The sequence below is a fragment of the Globicephala melas genome, chromosome 19 (assembly GCF_963455315.2).
Source record: "Globicephala melas chromosome 19, mGloMel1.2, whole genome shotgun sequence".
In the NCBI taxonomy this organism is placed as follows: Eukaryota; Metazoa; Chordata; class Mammalia; order Artiodactyla; family Delphinidae; genus Globicephala; species Globicephala melas.
The window spans coordinates 43,499,767-43,523,795 of NC_083332.1; the positions used below are offsets into that span (position 1 = coordinate 43,499,767).

The 24,029-nt window shown below is 40.6% G+C and overlaps 1 protein-coding gene and 1 non-coding gene across 4 annotated transcripts in view; one reads left to right on the plus strand and one right to left on the minus strand.

Annotated features, from left to right (window-relative positions):
* The first annotated feature begins 2,366 nt into the window (after positions 1-2,366).
* The window catches only part of CBFB (core-binding factor subunit beta), a 60,163-nt gene continuing 38,500 nt past the window's right edge, over positions 2,367-24,029 (plus strand). For all 3 annotated transcript variants that reach the window (XM_030863740.2, XM_030863739.2, XM_030863736.2), the window contains exons 1-3: positions 2,367-2,677; positions 2,906-2,992; positions 7,500-7,616. In XM_030863740.2, the coding sequence (XP_030719600.1) occupies positions 2,600-2,677; positions 2,906-2,992; positions 7,500-7,616 (282 nt within the window). In that variant the 5' untranslated portion in view covers positions 2,367-2,599. The remainder of the gene's footprint in view (positions 2,678-2,905; positions 2,993-7,499; positions 7,617-24,029) is intronic.
* On the minus strand, positions 21,907-21,979 carry TRNAW-CCA (transfer RNA tryptophan (anticodon CCA)). The gene has a single exon. It is a non-coding gene; the product is annotated as a tRNA-Trp (tRNA).

Consider the following 24,029-nt stretch of genomic DNA (forward strand, 5'->3'; position numbering starts at 1 on the left):
ATGAAAGGTTTTACACAAATGTCTACCTGAACAGAATGTGGTGGTGTTGCATGGTATCACATGGGATATCCTTTTTTCCTGCTATTGAAGTCAACAGCAGAAACTCTGTTCCCCAGACCACAGTCCATATTGACTGAGAGCAAACTCATCATCTTCCTCTCATTTAAACAATGGCTGTGTTGTCCTAGTGCCCAAAGGTCTTCTTAGTTGAACTGGAAAGACTTAAGGGAGAAGCAGCAGATGGATGAAAACTTCTATTCCTTGTGAGTGACTTAGTCCTGCCTTGGTAACTTGGGGTAGAGGCTGCCTCACTTACCTCCCAACATAAAGTGCAGATGTTCTAAGGCTGGTTGTATCCACGCTTTGTGCTGATGTGAAGTTTCCCCCTTCAGTTTCACCAGAATCTTTAGGCAGTGAAACTAAAATGGCACCTTTTGCCAGATGTAGCTGATACAAACTGTTCAGTGGGCCCACCATGTACTACTCTGACTCCCTCCTTTTGGGAAAACTGCTATTCCCTTCTTTCAACCATCAGCTTCTCTCTGAAGCTGCCAATCTCAGGCCCCCAATCCGCAATGGGAGAGCATGTGACTGAAGTTGGCCAGTGTCATCACATCTGCCTGGAAATGGTGATTTTGGCAGAGGGGAGAGTATGTGACCCAGACTGGGCCAATCTGGGAGATGGAGACTTTGGAGATGGAGAAGTGGCTGCTCCCACCCTTTGTCAGGAAATGAATGCCATCGAAGAGATGCTGAGAGAATTAGCAGTGAGAAGCAATGGAGAAACCAAGAGTCCCTCTCTGTGATTTGTTTACTTAAAGTAAAACTGACAACTTTTTAGCTTTAAGTTTTTTTGAATTGGTTTTCAGTCACTTGCAATTGAAAGACACCTGAGGGAAAGATTCTGGGATAGCTGGAGGCCCAACAACAGTGGTTGGTGACATCCATAACTCTGTATACCCTTTCTGTTTGTGTACAGACATACATTCACACTGGCTAGGTGTAGGCCAGGCAGCATGCCCTTAGAAGGAGTTGATTCTATGTTTGCTATTCAGAAAGAGTGTGTTTGTTAAAACCACCAGCCTACAGGTTTGATTTTGCTGAAAACTCTCTCCCTGACCTCGGGCAATCAGTCACTAACTGGACCTCAGGGTGAACAACCAATCCAGTTTGCCGGGGACTGAGTGGTTTCCTGGGACATGGGACTTTCACTGCTAAAACCAGGATACTCCATCATCCTAGCTGAGTTCCATATCCGTAAAAACGAGATTGGATTGGACTAGAAAGGGGTGGGAAAGTCTGCCAAATCCTGCATTCAGGCAGACATTGCCAACTGCCCTTGGCACTAATTCCTGTGAACTTAAGTGTATCCTCACAATCCTTTGCAATAAGTCCAGCTACTGTCAATCAGAGTTGGCACCTATTTGCCATACTTGGACTGAGTTTTTGACAAGCTGAGATTTTAAGGATCAGAATTTATTGAAGACCAACTTTGAGTCAAGCTCTGCCATGAATCCCATATCAGGCTCTCTCCAGCTTGGGCTAAATGACTTCCCTGGAACTTGTGGATCTTGTTGCACATTTGTGTAAATATATGAACTGGTATTGGGTTATATAAGTCAGCTTGTTCTTCAGAAACTTAAATTTATTGAGTGCTCATTATCTGCTAGAATTGCATAAAGGCTCTCATGCTAACACTGAGAGCTTGTGAGAGCCTGCATTTTGGAAAAACGCAAACTGAGGCTTAGCGCGGTCCAGTGCCTATCTAAGGGCCTCAGCCAGCAGGCAGGGGAGTTGAGTAAGATCCCACTTGAGGCCCTTCTGACTCCAACAGCTCCGACCTTTCCACCATTATGCGGATTCAGATGGATTCTCTGGTCTCTTTCCACCTTTAGTCTTTGATGTGCACAGCCTACACCCCTCCCGGTCGGTTCTCGGACGCAAAGTCTCCAAGGACTGAAGTTTCCTCGCGTTCACGTGACATTTTGGGGTTACTCCGCGCTGCTGTGGAGCCCAAAAGTTCCAGTGTAAAGGAAGAACCCTAACGGGCCGCTCCCTGTCTCCAAGAGCCGAGCAGATCCCCACCGGACGATTCCACACCAAGTGGCCCGCGGGCGGTCCAGGGGAAGAGGGCCGCGCCGCGGGAGGAGCTCCGCTTCGCTGCAGCCCAGCGGCGCCGAGGGCGGACGGGCAGCGCATGCGCGGCGCGGAGTTGTGAATGGTGCGTTTTGTTTGCTGGAGTTTGGGGCGGGCGGGCGCGCGAGGAGGAGGGGTGGGGCCGACGGGGGCGGGGCGGGCGGGCTAGCGAGGTGGGCGGTGAGAGGAAGTGGCGGCGGCGGCGGCCGGAGGCGGCGAGCGCTGGGTCCGCGCGGGCGGTAGGCAACTGCTGAGGCGGCGGCGGCGGCGTGGGCTGGGCTCGAGCGGGCGGCGGCACCTCAGACTCCCGGCGCGGGAGCCCACGCGGGCGGGCGCCTGAAACAAAGAGAAGCGAGAGTCAGGGCGCCGCGGGTGCGCGGTCAGTCGGTCAGCGCAGAGCCGGCCAGCGGGTGCCCGCGGAAGCCCGGAGCCCGGCCGGCCGGCGCAGCCTCAGGGCGGGAAGATGCCGCGCGTCGTGCCCGACCAGAGAAGCAAGTTCGAGAACGAGGAGTTCTTCAGGAAGCTGAGCCGCGAATGTGAGGTGAGGCAGGCGGGCGGCGGGGAGGCCGCGGCGCGCCCCGAGCGGGCCCGGGCGGAGAAAAGTTTGGGCGGCGCGGCTCCCGGGAACCCCGCGCCGGCGCGCCTGCGGAGGGGCAGTCTCGCCCGGGCAGCCATCTGCCCGCAGACTCTGGTTGCCCTTATCGGTGCCGCGCGAGGCGGGCGGCATCGCGGATTTGGCTTCTGATTTCGGGCCGTCTCTGCCTTGCAGATTAAGTACACGGGCTTCAGGGACCGGCCCCACGAGGAGCGCCAGGCGCGCTTCCAGAACGCCTGCCGTGACGGCCGCTCGGAAATCGTAAGTCGGCGGGGCCGGGGGCCGGGGGCACAGGGGAGCAAGCCGCGCGCGGGTCACTTGTTGCGCGGGGGCCGCCGCGGCCCAGGCCGGTTCCGGACGGCGCCGCGGACGCCGCGGCTCCCGGAACTGAGCGGGCGCCGTCTCACTTCCTACTCGGGATTCAAAATGCGAAACCAGACACTGGCGGGCCGCGTCCTCGCGGGGAGACTCTTCCCTGTGGTTCTCGGCGGGTGGATTATGTTTCCCAGACACGACTCGACAAACACTTTGCCGCGAGTGGAACTCAAACCGGAGCCCAACTAAACAAGGAAAGGTCGTTGTATAGGCTGTGACACCGATTAAAGGGTCGGTTATTAGTAGGAAGAAAACACCCTTACGGAAAAAATTGGGCTTCGTTCAAGGTTCTGATTCTTGGGCGATAGTTTGTGTCTTAGACGCTAGATTTTTCGTAAACCTATATGTGAAGCTGTCTTATTTTCAGTATAGCTGAGAATAAATCTGAGAGTAAATCCAGTTATCTGTTGTTCTAATAGAGGAGGAAAAAAAGCCCTCAAGAACGTGCCATCTTCTTTTCTTAGAATGTTAAGCTTCAGGAGAATCAGAAAGAAACCATTTGGTGTTTTTTTGTTTTTTCCCCAAACCTAAAAAACTATCTCGTTTAGGCCTGAAGTTACTAAAGAATTGCATGGATTTGCAAAACCCAGTGTTGATCCGAGGCCCTGTTTTAGGTGGTGGATTTGGTGCCTTACCTCCATGAAGCCTAATGTTGAAAAAAATTCAAGTGTCCTAGTTCCCCTCATCTCCTTTTGGTTTGTCCTACTGGAGGTGCTAATGAAGAGAGAATGATGAAGCCCAGAAGTGCATAGGAAAAAACTAAAGAGAAGAGGTTGATTATTAATTTTTAAAAAAGTTGTAGCACTGTATAATGGAATCTGATTATCAGCTCCATGACTTGGACCATTGCATCTGCACACACTTGAAGGTATGGAAGCAGTTTGAATTTAGGTTAACAATAGGAAGACATATTGAAACATTTGCTTCTCCCATTCCTTGTACAGTAGAGAATCTATTTATTGGTATTGAGACATAATTCACATAAAATTCTCCCTTTTCATCACTGAAATCGTTTATTTTTAAAAAATATTTTGATGCTTAAAATGAAGGCTTTTTAGAATTGTATTACAGATCATGAGAAGATACTGGCCAAATTTATTAGGAACTCTAGAATATTTGGTCATTATTGCACATTATAAAAGAAAGTGTCTAGATTTTAGCCCACTTTTTTGAGTGTTTGTAATAGTTATATGATTCAAATGTATAGGACAAATACTTTCTGGTTTTGGCACTGAGTGGTAGAAGAATCATTCATTAGTTGGCTCAGTGATTATATCATCCTTTGTCTGAATTTCCTTTTGGAATAGGTGGATGGTATACCCAACCCATGGATGTTTTGGAAGTAACTTTATTTTTGGAAGGAATTTCACATTTCCGTCCCTTTCTAGTTTCCCCCCCTTTAATTCAATGTTAGCCATATTTAAATTGAGAGATTTTTAGCTTCTAGAGGATGGAGACCACATTAATTCCGTATATGCCCCCTCTGTATGGGTTTTGCACAGTGTCTTTTGCATCATAAGTACTTGATTATTTGAATTTAGAGGTTACTTCGCTTAATGCCCAAAATATATCTTATGACTTATAAACAGGCTGTGGTTTTTACTTACTTGGTGGTGGAAAATAGGCGTGGAAAAGGCATTTTTTTGCTTCTATTTTGACAGCAGCCATGTATGATAAAAATATGCGTAGTTCCCAAAACTATATCCAACACTTTCTCCCCTCTCTTTTATTCTTTTTATTATGAACATCTCCTTAACTTTATCAGTGAGGTTAATGAATGATTTATTTTGTATTTAGATGCAAAACAGTGTAAGGCTGTGATGCTCATCTCTTCTTAGTTATAAAACTTATCCAGACTCCATATCATAGCATGAAATAAAAGTGATTATGGGTGAGGGGTAGAATTTATTTGGTAAAACCTGATTTATTCCTTATATAAGCTCTTGTAGTAGGAGTGTTAGAGATATCTTCAACACTAATGATTAATAAAAGAAAAAAATACTTATGAGAGGTATGGTGACTACTGTGAAAGCAGTAAAAACTATGTATTTTTAATCCTGAAGATGGAAGAATAAAAGGTATGTTGGACTGGCACAGGTGTGCTATTTTACAGTTTAATGAAACCTGTAAAGCATAGTCAGGACATTCTAGAAATCCTCCATACAGACACATTTACCAGTGTGACATCTTTGTGTTTTCAGACAGAGTTTTCCCAACTCCTAGGTATATGTAGGTGTTCCAGTAAAAAAAATAAAATAAAGAGTTGTGTGGTCAGATAAATCTGGGAAATGGTATTTTAGAGTGATCTGTTTTTGCCACTTCTCCTGTCTCAGAGAGGGATGTTGATGAGATAATGGACATGAAGTGATGAAGCAGGAAATCTCTTCTGAGGTTGGCCTTCAGGCAGGAGGTGAGGTAATAAGAGCTGCAGAATGTCTTCACCTAACACAGAGCTGATTTGGGATACACTGGTGGCAGAAGGATTTGTAACTAGGTGAATACTGAAGAAACATGGCTGCGGGATTTTGACGGAGGGTATTCATTCATGGGCAGAATCTCTTATCTGCCCTGAGAATTTCATTATCTGAGACTGACAAGGTTGGCTGTCTTCTTCAGCTCAAAATTACTTCTCATTGTATTTAGCAAATACATGTAGCATTTACTTGGTACTGTTCTAAGCACTTTACAAATACTGGAAACTGAGGTTCAGAGTTAAGTAATTTGCCTCAGGTCACACAGCCTAGGCAGTTTGCCACCTAGTGTCTGTTTTCATTTGAACTATTATTCATTTCAGTTCAATGGTTGTTTTTTAAACTTATGCTAATAGTGGGCAAATTTTTTTTTTAAGATTAATATTGTAATATTGATGTTTGTTCAGCCTCTATTCATATAAAACATTTACCACAAGAAAAGGTATCCCAGTGATTAGGGAAATGCCATTAAAGATGTCTATAGAGATTTAGCAGTTAGGTTGACAGTTGTACCTACTAGTACCAATCATAGGAAGTACTGTAATTTTTTATCTCTAAAGAATCTAAGCCCTTAATCATCAGGGGAACTAGCGGATAGCTGAATCAATGCTTTAACAATGCTTTAAACAAATTGCCCAAAAATGTGAACCCCTTGCTTTCAGATGAAGACTATGCTTGGAAACAAATTATGCTTAAGAACTTTAGTTAGTAAAATAAAACAAACAAAAAGTTCTCTGATTTCAACAAAGAAGAGTTTACATTTAGATGATGAAAAAAATTTTTTTTCCAATGCTTTTTACTTATTTCTTTCATATTTTCCCTGGGGAAGAGGGACATGGTTATTTCCATTTTTTACTTGGGGGAAATATAAATTGCTCAAGGGCTACACAGAATGAGACTGTATTGAAATGGTTTTAGATTGTTCTGTCTGTTGAGCTGTGCCATCCAAATCTTTTATAAATATTAGATGAATACTCTTTTGTTATTGTCAGAATCAGTTCTCCTAAAGTCGGATTTTAGAAAATGCATATTTTTTTAATCATCCAAGGTTTTAGAGAGATGAGAAGTAGTCACATCACATGCTAGTGTATGGTTTATCAGAGGAGAGACAGTCCCAGGTGCATTTTTCTTTTCAGTAGGAAGGTATTAACATTTATTTGTATTCACTGTGCAAGTGACTGGAATTTGGGAAACTGGATAAAATAGACACCTATGGGGATGAAAAGGTCTGTATTTTTTAAGCTGAGCCTTTCCTGAAACTAGAATTTTTGTCTCTGAGAGAGAATTCTGCTAAAAACCATAATGGAGGATATTGTCTTCATCTTATAAATTTTGGTTATTAAAAAGCACTTGAAGTGATATTTGGTTAGTTTATTCATGATAATGAGCTCCTCCCAATGTGATATATTGTGGAGATATTTTCACTTCCAGTCATCTCCAAGTGCATTTTTAACATGGGTTTTGGAGCATAGTGTTTCTTTGAGCAAGAGAAATCAGGGAAAATTAAAATGTCTCATTTGCACAACTTTAAATTGTGGTATGCTCCAAAATTCAAAATATTCAGCTCTTCAGTGATTTTCACATTTAAAAATACAGGTTTTTAAATACAGTGATGGTGTAGGTGCCTAATGGTTAGGCATTAGCAGTGCACTATACTAACGTCAGCAAAAAATGACCTGAAAGAAAGTATTGATTCCATGTCTGATTTTATATTTAAGCAGCCAATGGCAAATGTCCTCAAAATGGAATCAGATGTTTGTAACTTAATACTTAAGAAAAATGATGAGTGCATGTTTTTTTACTTTTAAGTAATCTTGGTGCTGCCTGGCTTAAGACAGAAACTGATGTAAAAATAAATGACTGCCTGCATAATTTATGTAATGTCCTGCTCCTGATCCTGTTTGTATTGATTTTTCTAAAAGGCTTTTGTGGCCACAGGAACCAATCTGTCTCTCCAGTTTTTTCCGGCCAGCTGGCAGGGAGAACAGCGACAAACACCTAGCCGAGAGTATGTCGACTTAGAAAGAGAAGCAGGCAAGGTAGGAAACATTTCTTTGCAATTTGAAATACTGTGGATTGTTTTATTATTAGAGATTATCTGGATTTACATTTTAATAAAGAGATCACATGTCTGATTATTCAGGCATATGATCAGATTTGTTTTCATTCCGTATTATAAAGATATAATAAAATTTTTAAAAATCAAATTTTTTATATAATTTTATTGCTAATTTCATGTTTATATCATTTGCCATAGAAAGTTCTAGCCCTTAAAGAGAGTAGTGTGCTTTCTTACATGTAACATTTGAAACTTAATTCCTTTGAAGTGTTGACAAGAAATTTTTTGTTCTACTAAAATGTGTGTGACTATAGTGTTGTAAAAAAAAAATGAAATTTAGAGAAAAATGGGAAAAGCCTCTGTAGGCTTAAAATTTAATAATATTTGGAAATAGTTTATGGGTAGCTTTCTACTTCTGTTAATATAGCAAATTTAATTTTGAGAAAAACAATGTGAAGGTGTTAACTTGGAAATAATTTTTTTGTTTTGAGGAAAAGCTTCTGGGAAACATAAATGTCTTAAAATTATTATGTTGGAAGTTTAGGTTGAATATATGGAAAATGTAGTTGGAAATGTTTAAGCTGAGAGCCATATTAAAATCTAAGTTAAATGTGTTTATGATTTTGATGAAATGTTAATGAATAATATCTTGGATTGGTTCATCTTTTAATGTGGAAATTGACTTCTTGAAATAAAATACTTAAAGAAAAATTTTTGACCTCATTTTGTACTCAGTATTTCTCCTGTTTCCTTTGCAGTGTATTTCTATACCTATTTTTATTAACTTGCTAAATTACTTTTCTAAGTGTCATCGTGAATAGTATAACCTATCACTTTATTTGCAAATCATAAGGAACATCTAAATAGTCCTTTGAGGAACTTAAAAGATTTTTGTATTGAACTGTATTAGGAAAAGGATTTTCTTTTTATTTATTGATTGAATTTTTGAATTTTATTTTATTTTTTATACAGCAGGTTCTTATTGTTATCTATTTTATACATATTAGTGTATATATGTCAATCCCAATCTCCCAATTCATCCCACCACCACCCCCCCTGCGAAAAGGATTTTCTTATTTTGTATATATACAATGAAGAGGGGTTTTTTTGTGTTCTTTAATTTTATTTATTTATTATTTTTAAAAATAAATTTTATTGATTGATTGATTGATTTTAGCTGTGTTGGGTCTTCGTTGCTGCACATGGGCTTTCTCTAGTTGTGGCGAGCGGGAGCTACTCTTTGTTGCGGTGCGCAGGCTTCTCTTGTTGTGGAGCACGGGCTCTAGGCACACGGGCTTCAGTAGCTGTGGCACGTGGGCTCAGTAGTTGTGGCACATGGGCCCTAGAGCATAGGCTCAGTAGTTGTGGCGCACGAGCTTAGTTGCTCTGCGGCACGTGGGATCTTCCCGGACCAGGGCTTCAACCTGTGTCCCCTGCATTGGCAGGCGGATTCTTAACCACTGCGCCATCAAGGGAGTACAAGACCACATTATCTTTGGACTTAAGCCATTGAGATGTTTTCAGTTATACGATCAACAAGAACAAAAACGTTAGATGGCTTATTCTAGAATTTAGAGGTTTTGTTTTCAAATATATCAGGAAGAGTGCTAGAACTGATGTAAGAAACTTATATTTTAATACTTGTTTTATAATTTTTTTTCTGTAAAGGGCCAGAGAGAAAATATTTTCAGTTTTGCAGGCGTATGTTCTCTGTTGCAACTACTCAGGTTCGCTGTTACAGTGTGAAAGGAGCCATAGACAATACGTAAACAAATGAACGTGGCTGTATTCCAGGGATGGTAATGCTGGCAGAAATCTGTATCTTTCCCTCAGATTTAAATCTGTAAATGTTTGTGCATAGATGATATATTTCTCAAATATAATTTTACCAACACTTGTACTACGCCAGTAGAATCTAGGGGAAAAAAATTTAATGAAAAAAAGAAAACCCTGCTAGTATATCACTCTATACCACTGGGATAAATAAGTACTCCAGTGAATTTAGAGAAAAGATAACCCATGTTTTCTCATCCATAGAGCTCAGGCTACAGGGTCTCTTATTTATCGTCCTCCTTTTTTATGATGTCTTTCTGATAACCATTAACGTTTATTTCTGTGCCCATAGGACTAGAAGCAAAGCAAATTGAAGGAATTTCCCTAAATGTTAATTATTTGCCTCTGCTCCTTATATTGGATCCAAAATCAGTGTCTCTTCTTCCACATACTCTTGACCTTGTTACATCCTAAGGCAGCTTACTTAGTTCTCTTCCCATTCAAACCCAGCTTTGAGAAGATGAGTGGTTAAGCCTTTCAAGTTAGGTATAATTAAGTCCTGGCTTTGTATACTACTTCATTTATTACTCTATAACTTTGGACAAGTTATTTTATCTTTATGGTTCTCAATTATAACGTGAGTTTAATACATATCTCCCAGGGTGGCCGTAGTGATTAAATGAAATAGTGTATATAAAGTGCTTAGCTCAGTACCTGACACAGTTACTCAAAAATTCATTCAGAAGTTCTTTGTTGAACACCTGTTATGTATACTGAGTGAACACTGTCCTGGGCACTTGAGATGCATCAGTGAACAAAACAAAGATCCTGCCCTAGAGGTTGTTTTATGGAAGGAATGGAGTAGTGGGCAATATGCATAGTACATAAGGTATGTAATATGTTGCAGAGTGGTAAGTGCTCTGGAAAAAAAGGAAAATTAGAGTAAAATAAGGGTTATCAATGAACAGGAATGTCCGTAATTTTAAATAGGATAGTCTGGGTAGAGAAGGTCATATTTGAGCAGAGACCCGAAGGAGGTTAGGGAATGGTGAGCCATGCAGATATCTGAAGGAAAGATGTTCCATACAGAGGACACAGCCTTGTAAAGGCCCTAGACTGGGAGCTTGCACAGTGTGTTTGTTAAACAACAAGCGGGCCAGTATGGCTGGAGTAGACTGAGTGAGGAGGAGAGGAGTAGGAGAAGAGATGAGGGAGATGTCAAGGAGCCGGTTTATGTGACTGTGGGAGACCATGCAACAACGTGGACTTTATTCTGAGTGGAGTGGGAAGTAGTTTCTGCTTTTTGAGCACATCAGTGATATGATCTGCCTTAAGTTTTGAAAGGATCACTCTAGCTGCTGGGTTAACAACAGGTTTAGGGGGCAAGAGTGAAGCAGGGGGACCAGTTGGGCTATTGCTTTAGTCTTGGTGAGAGACTAGGCTGGTAGCAATGGAAGTGGTGAGAAGTAGTCATAGTCTGGATATATTTTGAGGTAGAGCCAACAGGATTTGCTTATGGATTGGATGTAAGGTGTGAGAGTCAAGAATGACTCCAGGGGCTTCCCTGGTGGCGCAGTGGTTAAGAATCCGCCTGCTAATGCGGGAGACTCGGGTTTGAGCCCTGGTCCGGGAAGATCCCACGTGGCATAGAGCAGCTAAGCCTGTGTGCCACAACTACTGAGCCTGTGCTCTAGAGCCCACAAGCCACAACTGCTGAGCCCGCGAGCCACAACTACTGAAGCCCGTGCTCCTAGAGCCCATGCTCCGCAACAAGAGAAGCCATTGCAATGAGAATCCCGTGCACCACAACGAAGAGTAGCGCCTACTCGCCACAACTAGAGAAAGCCCACGGGCAGCAACGAAGACCCAGCTCAGCCAAAAATAAAATAAATTAATAAATAATTTTTTTAAAAAAATCTTTAAAAAAACGAATGACTCTGGGCTTTCCTGGTGGCACAGTGGTTAAGAATCCGCCTGCCAATGCAGGGGACGCGGGTTTGAGCCCTGGTCTGGGAAGATCCCACATGCTGCGTAGCAGCTAAGCTCGTGCGCCATAACTACTGAGCCTGCGTGCTGCAACTACTGAAGCCCACGCACCTAGAGCCCGTGCTCCACAACAAGAGAAGCCACTGCAATGAGAAGCCTGGGCACTGCAACAAAGAGTAGCCCCCACTCACCGCAACCAGAGAAAGCCTGCGCGCAGCAACGAAGACCCAACGCAGCCAAAAATAAATAAATAAATAAATTTTTAAAAAAAAAGAATGACTCTTAACTTTGTGGTTAGAGCAGCTGGGAGTATGGGATTACTGTCATCTGAGATGAGAAAAGCTGTGGGTGGAGCAATTTTGAGGAGCAGTTTAGGATATGTGAGTTTGTGGTGGTAGCTTGTTGCAGCTTCTGTTTTCTCACCACCCACCCTTAACTTCTTAAGTTATGGCACTGCTTTTTCATAAGTGACCCTTTGCTTATCTCAAGAGTTCGGTGGCTTTTTTTTTAAAATCAACTTTATTGAAGTATAGTTTACTTACCAAAAAATGCATCCACTTTAAGTGTATAATTCGAGTTTTAACAAATGTGCACACCCATGTAAACACCACCCACAATCCAGATAATGTTTCAGTCCCCTCGTGCCCTTTTACAGGAATCTGGGAGTGGCTTGGCTGGGTGGTTCTGGCTTAGGGTCTCCTAGGACATTGCAGTCAAGCTCTTGGGGCTGTGCAGTCTCTGAGGGCTTGGCTGGAGCTAAAGAATCCCCTTCCAAGCTCACTCATCACTTTTGGTCAGTGGCTTCAGTTCCTAGTCACATGTTCCTCTCCATAGAGAGAAAAAGAATGAGGTCACCCTGCTTTTTATGACCTATTCTCTGATCACTTGTGTCTTCTCCTGTTCATTAGAAGTGAGTCACTAAGTCTAGCCCACACTCAACAGGGAGGGGGGTGGTTTATTCACAAACATGAGAGGAGGCTGGGGTCATTGGGGCCATCTTGGAGGCTGGCTACCACAATGTTCACTTAAATTTGATGAATTCAGAAAAAAATTAGAATGCTAATAGGAAACAGAAGCTCCATAGTCTCTTTCATTTGAAATATGGCTTTATGATCTAAGAAAGTGGTCTTAGCAAAACCAGTCCTTTTATTCATTCTTTCTACCTTTGTGTTTGTAGGAATATTTTCAAACCAAGGGTCTTCAGTAAGGAAGGTCTGTTAATGGATAACTGACCATCAAGTCAGAACATACAATTTTATAATCTGTCTTTCAAATATATTTGAAACTTTTGCACCCAGGTATCTAGTGAGTTGTCTACACTGACTCTTAATAAGGGTCTTTCTTAGAAGAGGTTTAAAATAATACAGTATAGTGGAAAGAGCTCTGGATATGAGTCAAAAGACAATCATAACTGGTTTCCTTACCTGTAAATGGGTATCAGAATGTCTTCCCTATTCATATACCTCATGTGAGGATTAAATGACGTACCAGAATATGTGAAAATGCCTTTTAAATTGTAAAGCCCTATCCAAAGTTAGGCTATTTGATGGGTTTGTAGGGTGAGATTATAGATAATCAAGGAGTTTTAGTGCTGTAGAGTGCCTTAGGTCAGCTTCACTTCAGGTAGCTCTACTATGTTGGGAGACTGCATCTTTCCCAAGTGGTCCATCCTGGTATTTTATAAACCTAAACAGCCAAAATGTTTATAATTCTTCCTTAACTTAAACTGCTTTCCTCTAATTTAGCTGTCAGAAGACAAGGGATGCAACAGATAGAATTGAAATCATTCTTATGTTAAATTTTTGTAGACCAAGCAACACCCAATTCATTTGATCTTTCCTCTTAGAATTTATTTCCAATTGATTTTTATTTCAAACAAATGCAGATAATTATGGTTGACCATAAGTTATTAGTCTTGAGTGGTCAGAGTAATGGTTTTTGTATGCATTGTGTTTTTGAAAGCCTCCTTAGGTTTTTAAATTAATGATTGTTTATGCTTACTACATGATCCTAGTTTGTGAGCATGAAGCATATGAAAACTTTATAAACTGAACAAATGAACTTTATAGTGCTATTGTTTACCATTTTTTCTATGGAAATTGAATATACTATCTAGTTTTATCTAGATATATCTAGAATATACTGTGTGGTCCCAGAAAAAGCAGTTAAACTTTATATGGTTGTTGCATTGCTATTTATACCTTATGATTTTAATTGATAGTCAGGTAATGTTAATAGCAGACATTGGGAGTAATTATAATGTGTATGGCGTTAGAGTAGGTACTTTTAAACATTTTTGATGTTATGTGTTTTACTTTTTTTGTCCTTTCTGAACATTTATACTTAAAATGAAAATCTTTTATCATTCATTTTCATCAGCATAAAATAACAAAGCAAAATTTAACAGCATTTGATTTAATGCATGAGGACAAACTCTTGTTTTAAATGTCTTCAAAGGTCTGTGACTGCTGCTTCTGGAGTGTTTTGCTTACTTGCTTGCAGGATCTTTGTCCCAAAATAAATATTGTGTCTGTTTATATACCATCCACAATTTGGCAGAGTTTAGAGGACTCCTTAATGTTAGCTTTGAGAAATCCGTATTCAGGCTCAGCAGCAAGTTCCCTCTCCTCCTTATACAGCCCAGTCACTCCAAATAAAAGATATCTGTGGTAACGCTTCGGAATGTGGTTTCCCCAAGAGAAATTGAGGCAACTTTACAACTAACTTGTCAGATCTAGACTTTAAGTATTTCGATTCAACTAAAACATGAAGTATATTTTCCAGCACTTAGTTATCAACAGTTCAGTGCATTGAAATAAGTAATCTGGGCTTTTAGAAAAGTTTTATTTCAATAATTTTTTAAAATAAATTTATTTTATTTATTTTTGGCTGCATTGGGTCTTCGTTGCTGTGCATGGGCTTTCTCTAGTTGTGGAGAGGGGGCTACTCTTTGTAGCGGTGCACGGGCTTCTCATTGCAGTGGCTTCTCTTGCGGAGCATGGGCTCTAGACGCGTGGGCTTCAGTAGTTGTGGCACACAGGCTCAGTAGTTGTGGCTTGCGGGCTCTAGAGCGCAGGCTCAGTAGTTGTGGTACACGGGCTTAGTTTCTCCGCGGCATGTGGGATCTTCCCGGACCAGGGCTCAAACCCGTGTCCCCTGCATTGGCAGGCGGATTCTTAACCACTGAGCCACCAGGGAAGCCCTATTTCAACAATTTTTAAATCCAAGAAGAGTTGACTGACTTCATGAAGAAATAATAATGTTTAAAAATGAGAATATCATAGTACCTTCCAGTTAGAGTTACATTAATTTTCATATATGGTAAATGTACCTCTGAAGTATTTGAAGATGATGTACTCTTTTTTTTTCCCTCTCTTTTTTCTCCCAGGTTTTTTGAGATATAATTGATATACAGCACTGATCTCTTCCCCTTTTCTTGAATTGCATTATTTGCCTAGATTTACCTTTTAATGTAAAGATAACATTTTAGTCTTGACCATATCTCAATTATATATTTCAAGTTAGAGATGTCAGAAAATATGTCTGAGAGAAACATCCTTAATTCTTTCCCTTTTTGCTTCTGTTTCCTACCCCAGTATTTTTGAATGATTAATTCAAACACTGCAAGGATAAAGACTATTGAAATGTTCAACTAAAGAAATCAGTTTTTGAGAAGGGCTGCTGTATCCCAGCTTTACTGCTTCTCATTTTCTTTTGTAATTTTTTTTTCAATTGTCATTATTGAGATATAATTTATATACAACAGAATTCACCTATTTAAGGTATATAATTCAGTGACAAATGTGTACAGTCGTTGGTGTGATTACTACCACAATAAAGATACAGAATATTTCCATAACCTCAGAAAGTTCCCTCATGCCCCTTTGCAGGCAGTGTCATTTCAGGTAACCACTATCTCCTTTCTGTTACATACTATTTTGTCTTTTCTGGAATTTCATATAAATGGAATCATACAGTATGTAGTCTTTTGTACTTAGCAACTTGCTCTTGAAATTCATCTGTATTGTGTGTATAGTAGTCCATTCCTTTTTATTACTGAGTAGTATTCCACTGTTTGGACTTGTAACACTTTGTTTATCCATTTACCAGTTGATGGCCATTTGAGTTATTTCCCCTTGTTTTGGCTACTCTGCTGCTTTGAACATTTATATACGAGTCTTTTATGTAGACATTTGTTTTCATTTCTCTTGGGTAGATATATAGGACTGAAATTACTGGGTTGTTTCATGAGTATACCTTTTTAAGGAACTGTCAAACTGCTCTCCAAAGTGGCTGTACAGTTTCACATTCCAACTAGCCATGTACGAAAGTTTCAGTTACTTCACGTCTTTACTAACACTTTGTACTGTCGGTCTTTTTAATTTTAGACATTTTAGTGAGTTTGTAGTGGTATCTCATTTTGGTTTTAATTTGCATCTACCTAGTGACTAATGACGTTGAGCATGTTTTATGTGCTCGTGTGCCATTTGTGTATCTTTGGCAGTGTCTGTTCAAAACTTTTGCCCATTTTTTGATATCAAGTTATTGAGATGTAAGCATTTTTTATGTATTAAATACAAGTTCTTTATCGATATTTTTGCAATTGAAGTTTTATTATGAGTCTGTTTTAAAGTAGAGATAGCCTTGACTGCATATAAAACATTGTATTGGGGACTTCGCTGGTGGTCCAGTGGTTAAGACTCTGCGCTCCCAATGCAGGGGGCCCCGGTTTGATCCCTGACCAGGGAACTAGATCCCGCATGCTGCAACTAAGACCAGGCACAACCAAATAAATAAATATTTTTTAAAATAAAAAATAAAATATTTATTTAAAAAAACATTGTATTAGGAAATATAAATACAGATTCTGTCAAAACTGCTATAAAGTAAGTGTAATTTTGGCTTCTGTTGTGCCTCTCTTAACTTTCTCTCATTTGTAAACTTTAATGCTGCCTGGCTCATAATGTTGATAATCTTGAAATTAATGGTAGTTCCTTCAAGAGCTTGATGTATTTTTCTTTAAGTCTTGATTGATTGATTGATTGATTGCCGCGTTGTGCGGCACGTAGGATATTAGTTCCCCAACCAGGGATAGAACCCATGCCTTCTGCATTGGAAGCAGAGTCTTAACCACTGGACCTCCATGTTTGGGTTTGTTTGTTTGTTTGGTTGGTTTTTTTGAGCTTGTGTTTTTATTTTGTTTATTATGGTAAAATACACGTCACAAAAAATTTACCATTTTAACTGTTTTTAACTGTACAGTTCAGTATCGTTAAGTATATTAAAACTGTTGTGTAACCGTCACCACCGTCCATCTCCAGAACTTTTGTCATCTTCCTCAAACTGAAACTCTGTACCCATTAACCATAATTCTCCATTCTCCTTTCCCATGCCCCCAGCCCCTGGCAACTGCCATTCTACTTCTGTCTTTGTGAATTTGATTCCTTGAGGCACCTCTTATAAGTGGAATCATATGGTATTTGTCCTGTTGTGACTGACTTATTCCCCTTAGCATAATGTCTTTAAGGTTCATCTGTGTTGTTTCAATGTAATGGGGTTTTTTTATATATATAAATTTATTTATTTTATTTTTGGCTGTGTTGGGTCTTTGTTGCTGCGCGCAGGCTTTCTCTAGTTGCGGCAAGCAAGGGCTACTCTTTATTGTGGTGCGCCGGCTTCTCTTTGTGGTGGCTTCTCTTGTTGTGGAGCACCGGCTCTAGGTGCGCAGGCTTCAGTAGTTGCGGCACGTGGGCTCAGTAGTTGTGGTTCATGGGCTTAGTTGCTCTGCGGCATGTGGGATCTTCCCAGACCAGGGATAGAACCCGTGTCCCCTGCATTGGCGTTCTTAACCACTGCACCACCAGGGAAGTCCCTCAATGTAGTGTTTTAAAATAACCTTTTTCCTGACAAAAGAAATAAGAAAAATTTGGAAAACACACTTTTAGAAAAGATATAAAAATCATCCATAACCTACCTCTTAGAAAACCATTGTTAATGTTTTGTTATATTGCTGTTCTTATTTTTTTCTGTGTATATTTAAATTTTAAAGTAAAAATTTTTCTATTTGATATAGCATTTACTTTTTATCTTTGAATTTTCTGCACATCTTATTGTAGGATACTTTTTTATCTGACATTAAAATATCTATATCTTTCTGATCTTACTGTTATTAACTATCAAAGAATAGAAAAATCAGAAATAGATACCTTTGTATAAGAAAGAAGCAACAAAATGATTATCAGTGTTAATTTTTAGAATAAAAAGATGAGAAATATGGACATCGATGTACCTAACGAGCACACATGTGTCTTCATCCATCTAGGAAATCTTTGCAAATGTAGGAAACAGTAGTCAGTCAATACTGTACACATGGCAATCATATGAAAAATCTTTTTCTCTCCTACAGAAAACTTTGGGCATTCTAGTAAAGGCGTTTTGGTGGGCAGAAAACGTTTATTAACTACGTCTGAATATATGGGACTCCCTTTGCTCCTGTGTACTCTAATTTCCTCATTTAAGAATTAGAATAATAATAGCAAACAGTTCTGTAGCACTGGCTATGTGCCAGGTGCTGTTTTAATTGCTACATAGATAACATAGATTGATACTTTTATGATCTCCTTTTTACTGAGAAGAAAGCATTTGTAAATTTTAATGCTATTTAGCTTGAGCAGACTTAGAGACTTTATTTATTTGATATCACTTCTTTGATACTTAGTTTTCTACAGAATATTAGAAGCCACAGACTAGCTAGCTGTGTTCTTCATGTTATAGACAGTGATTTGGTGGGGAGTTTAATTATTGTTACCTTCCTTTATGAAAGTATACAATGTAAATAGTTGGAAATTATTATCTACTATGAGCTTTTCAATTTAGGCTGGGCCTTCTCAAATTGATGTGTATTTAGGAACCAAGAATTTAAAATAACACTTAAAATGTGCCTTTTGGCAGTGTAACTGTGCTTTTAGGACTCTGATACTTTGCTGTGCTGTACTGTGTGTCCTCAGCAGGAAAGGGTCAAGTCTGGGAATGGTTGGCAGGTTGTTTTTACAGGGGAAAACTTTTCTTCCATGTATACAGTCAATACTAAGCCCTTCTGTGTTTTAAAACTTTAGATATGAAGGCAGATTAATCTTCAGATTAAAACAAAAGGGTAGGGCTTCCCTGGTGGCGCAGTGGTTGAGAGTCCGCCTGCCGATGCAGGGGACGCGGGTTCGTGCCCCGGTCCGGGAGGATCCCACATGCCATGGAGCGGCTGGGCCAGTGAGCCATGGCCGCTGAGCCTGCGCGTCCGGAGCCTGTGCTCCGCAACGGGAGAGGCCACAGCAGTGAGAGGCCCACGTACTTCAAAAAAAAAAAAAAGGTAGGGCTTCCCTGGTGGCACAGTGGTTAAGAATCCGCCTGCCAATGCTGGGGACACAGGTTTGAGCCCTGGTCTGGGAAGATCCCACATGCCACGGAGCAACTACGCCTGTGCACCACAACTACTGAGCCTGCCCTCTAGAGCCCGCGTGCCACAGCTAATGAGCCCGCAGGCCACAACTCCTGAAGCCCACGCACCTAGAGCCCGTGCTCTGCAACAAGAGAAGCCACTGCAATGGGAAGCCCTCGTACCGCAAGGAAGAACAGCCCCAGCTCACCACAGCTAGGAAGAGCCTGCGCGCAGCAATGAAGACCCAACGCAGCCCCCAAAAAACAAAAACAAAAGGGTAGCCTAGGAACATGTGACTGCAGCATTTCCATTAGGAGAATTTAGATGTTTTCAAATAAATAAAATATTATGCCCATATTAAATGATATATATATATATATATTTTTTTTTTTTTTTCTTTGTGGTTCGCGGGCCTCTCACTGTTGTGGCCTCTCCCGTTGCAGAGCACAGGCTCCGGATGCGCAGGCTTAGCGGCCATGGCTCACAGGCCCAGCCGCTCCGCGGCATGTGGGATCTTCCTGGACCAGGGCATGAACCCGTGTCCCCTGCATCGACAGGTGGACTCTCAACCACTGCGCCACCAGGGAAGCCCAAATGATAATTTTTAATAAGTGTCTGGCCTCACTTGCAGAGTATTGTTTTAAATAATGGCCCTTTGGGAAAACCCTTCTAAATTTTTTGAGGGTGTTGCTTATTCCAGCTTTTCAGTCCTGGCTTGCCATCCCTTTGCTATCCAGAACATTGCTGCTGGGCCATTTTTTCTTTTCTTTTTTTTTTCTTTTTTTCTTTTTTCTTTCTTTTTTCTTTTTTTCTTTTCCCCGGTACGCGGGCCTCCCGTTGCGGAGCACAGGCTCCGGATGCGCAGGCTCAGCGGCCATGGCTCACGGGCCCAGCCGCTCCGCGGCGTGTGGGATCTTCCCGTACCGGGGCACGAACCCGTGTCCCCTGAATCGGCAGGCGGACTCTCAACCACTGCACCACCACGGAAGCCTCATTTTTTCTTTTTTTAATTGCAGTAAAGTTCATGTAACATAGAGTTCACCATCTCATCCATCTGTACAATTCAGTGGTTTTTAATATATTCACAATGTGCATCACCACTATCAAATTCAGAACGTTTTCAGAACTCGACCATTTAAAATACATTTTGACAATCTACAAACCAGCTTTTATGGTGATCACCACCACTAGTACTAGATGATATATACATTACTACTTCTCTTAATCCTGCACTATAGTGAAGTCTTTTATTTGATATTGGAACACATTTAATGATAACTTGACTTTACAGCTGAGGAAACTGGGGCCTAGAGAGGCTAAATAAATCTTTAGTAGTCATGTAATCTGTTTCCTAGGTAGAGCCAGGATCGAGACCCAGGTCTTTTACCCAAGAGTCTGTGTTGTTTGCAGTTTACCACACTGCTGCTAATAATCATTAGGTAAGTGGCTAGAAACTCCACATACCACTTTCCAAAGTTATTGAATATTTTGGCCCACCAAGTTATTCTTCCTTTTAAAGTGAATATTTTAATATGGTCATTTTCGACCTCATTTGATGACTTCAGAACAACCTTTAACTTCCATCTTTTTCCTTTCAACCTTTAACTTTTCTTGAATTGTTTTTCTAACAGAGTGCCAATGATATTTGTGATGATAAGCTGCTGGAAAACTACACATAATCAATTTTTTGTGTTAATAATTTGGTAAAGTCAGCTGTAATACTTTTAGAAATAATTCTTAACAGAGTTGACTCAGAATGGATTACAATAAATAGCATCTGCCTCTTTTATTTCATTACCTTTTTTTGGTCTTAGTTAAGGAACAAAGAATTTTATAACTTAATTTTGTATGTTTTTCTCTTGAAATTGTACCTCTTGGGTCAGAACATTTTAGGACTCTCTTAAAAATGCCTTCCAGTGCGGGGGACGCGGGTTCAATCCCTGGTCAGGGAACTAAGATCCCACATGCTGGGGCAACTAAGCCCGCGCACTCTAGAGTCTGCGCGCTCTAGAGCCTGTGCGCTCTAGAGCCCGTGCACCACAACTAGAGAACCCGTGTGCCACAACTAAGACCCAGTGCAGCCAGGTAAATAAATAAATGTATTTTTTAAAACGCACTGTTTACTTTGAATCACAGAATGAAGATGGCAGAACTAGTAAACTGTCTATTTTGGGTTGGGGGTGGGATATTCATATAATATATTCTGAAGTCATGTGAAGAGTTCATGTCATTTATTGTTCTAGATAGTTAAGGATTTAACCATGAAATTGACTGTCCAGTCTCTATTTATTTTTAGGGAAATAATCTATTTTTACGTGTCCTGAAATACTTAGGAAACATTAATAATGCAGTCCATTAATGCACCTGTGGTTTGGGTGAATGTATAGAGTTATGAGTTTTGGGTGTTAGCTTGTACCACTTACTGGCTCTGTGACCTTCTGCAAGTGAATTATTTAATCTCTCAGTTTTAATTTCTTCTTTTAAACTTTTTCTTATTGGATGGTTGTAAACGTCAGATAGGACTTGGAAAAGTTTTGAGAGCTGTAAAGAATTTTTATAAACCTAAAGTGGTAATGCTTGTTAAACCTGAGTGAAAAAGTACCGGTAAGAGAGAGTTAAGAAATGAAGGGAGCTATATGGAGCTGTTTTGGGGTGGGATAGGGACTTCTTTAAGCAAAGTGAGTTCCAAGTAGAGGCTTGGAGTTGCGGAGAATCCAGAAATAGCATTCAGGGCCTCACAGTGTTATAGTTGATGGTGGTTTGTGATGCTTATGCTAACATTACTTTTGTATACAGTGAGAAAGCCAGCAGGAATTTTTGTTGTTGTTGTTATTATTTATTTATTTATTTTGGCTGCACCAAGTCTTAGTTGCAGTGGCCCTAGTTGCGGCACATGGGAACTTCATTGTGGCATGCGAGATTTTTAGTTGTGGCATGCGGACTTCTTAGTTGTGACATGCAAACTCTTAGTTGCGGCATTCGGACTTCTTAGCTGTGGCATGCAGACTCCCAGTCGTGGCATGTGGAGCTTTCAGTTGCGGCATGCAGACTCCTAGTTGCGCATGCATGTGGGATCTAGCTCCCCGACCAGGGATTGAACCTAGGCCCCCTGCATTTGGAACACAGAGCCCTACCCACTGGACCACCAGGGAATTCCCAGGAATTTTAAATATACCTCCATGAAGGACAGTTTTGTGTAAGAATATAAATCATATTACAGATTACCAAAGTTTAGACTGGACTAAAAATCTAAGGTTTTTTCTACTTAACACAGCCATGTATATCTCAGAGTATGAATGTTGTTGGTGCATGAACATCTTCTCAGATGGCTCACAGAAGGAATGGCTCTTCCAGACGATGGACCATCAGTGTATCTAGGTGGAGCATTCTTCTGAAAAATGATGTTTAGTGAAAATTTGCAACACATGACATTAACTCTGTGGGACTGTACAATAAAACCAGTATAATATTTCAGCATACTTTTTGTGTTGTAAAATTTAATACAGTGATTTTTATTGTCACTTAAAATACCTTATAAAATGTCCCAAATTAGGTGGGCTATTTCTGCATATTTTACTTTTTAAATGTTTGTTATTTAATGCATTTTCCCCTTAAAAGCTAGTCATGTTTTCATTTGTTAAGTGATCTTATGAAAGAGTAGATAAAAACATATGTATGGGGACTTCCCTGGTGGAGCAGTGGTTGAGAATCCACCTGCCAGTGCAGGGGACATGAGTTTGAGCCCTAGTCTGGGAAGATCCCACATGCCGTGGAGCAACTAAGCCCGTGCGCCACAACTACTGAGCCTGCGCTCTAGAGCCCGTGAGCCACAACTACTGAGCCCGCATGCCACAACTACTGAAGCCTGCATGCCTAGATCCCGTGCTCCGCAACAAGAGAAGCTACCACAGTGAGAAGCCCGCGCACCGCAATGATGAGTAGCCCGCGCGCAGTAAGGAAGACCCAATGCAGCCAAAAATAAATAATTAATTTTAAAAAAACATATTACGGTTTTAGGAATAATAATAAAAGGAACATCCATGTGATGTCTAGTAGGTAGCCACTAGCCACATGTGGCTTTTTTTTTTAGCAATATTATTATTTTTTTAAACATTTATTTATTTGGTTGCGCCAAGTCTTAGTTTGCAGCAGGTGGGCTCCTTAGTTGCAGCTCACTGGTTCCTTAGTTGTAGCACATGGGCTCTTTTAATTGTGGCAGGTAGACTCCTTAGTTGTGGCATGAATGTGGGATCTAGTTCCCTGGCCAGGGGTCAAACTCGGGGCCCCTGCATTGGGAGCGTGGAGTCTTAACCACTCCACCACCAGGGAAGTCCCCACATGTGACTATTGAGCACTTAAAACGTGGCTAGTCTAGTTGACACGTGCTGTATGTGGAAAAGTACACAGTGAATTTTGAAAACTTGGTACAAAAAAAAGAAGCATGTAAGATATCTCAATAATTTTTATATTGATTACACGTTGAAATAATATTTTAGATATATTTGGTTAAGTAACATTACTGGGATTAATTTTACCTGTTTCTTTTTAGTGTTTTAAACATGGCTGCTAGAAAATTTACATTTATATATGTGAGTTGCATTTGTGGTTCCCATTATATTTATGTTGGATAGTGATGCCTTAAAAAACTTCACAGTCCTATTCCCCCCTCCACAAAAACTTCTCACTACCTTGATTAATATATTTACTTCCTTGCTTTTCTTTATCATCTTGTTCCTATGGATGTATTTCTAAACAGTGATTTGTTTAATTTTGAAAAACTGAATATAGCAAGCACAAACTTCATGGCAATGTAAATAAAGGACTATAATGTCAGTTCAACATGAAAGTTCCTAGGAGATAAGCTGAACAAAATCTCAGTGTTACTTCTGGATTCAGCTTCCTGGCGAATTTTAAAAGCCTCTGGGGAAGTTTGTGAGCCGAGTCATGAGTAGGTTATGGAAAACCTAGCGCTCATTCTGGATTTGGGGCATCTGGCACTATGTGAGCCATTGTTCACAGTATGCTGGAGGTCTGGAGGAAATAATGATCAGAGGAAGTGGGCTGCTATATATTTTCTGATTCTAGGTTCACCATGAACTGCCTCCTTTTTACATGAGTTTTCCCATAACTCTTTTTATTTTATAAAACAAACTCTATACCCATTAAACAGTAACTCCCCATTCCTCGACTCCCCCTTCCCCT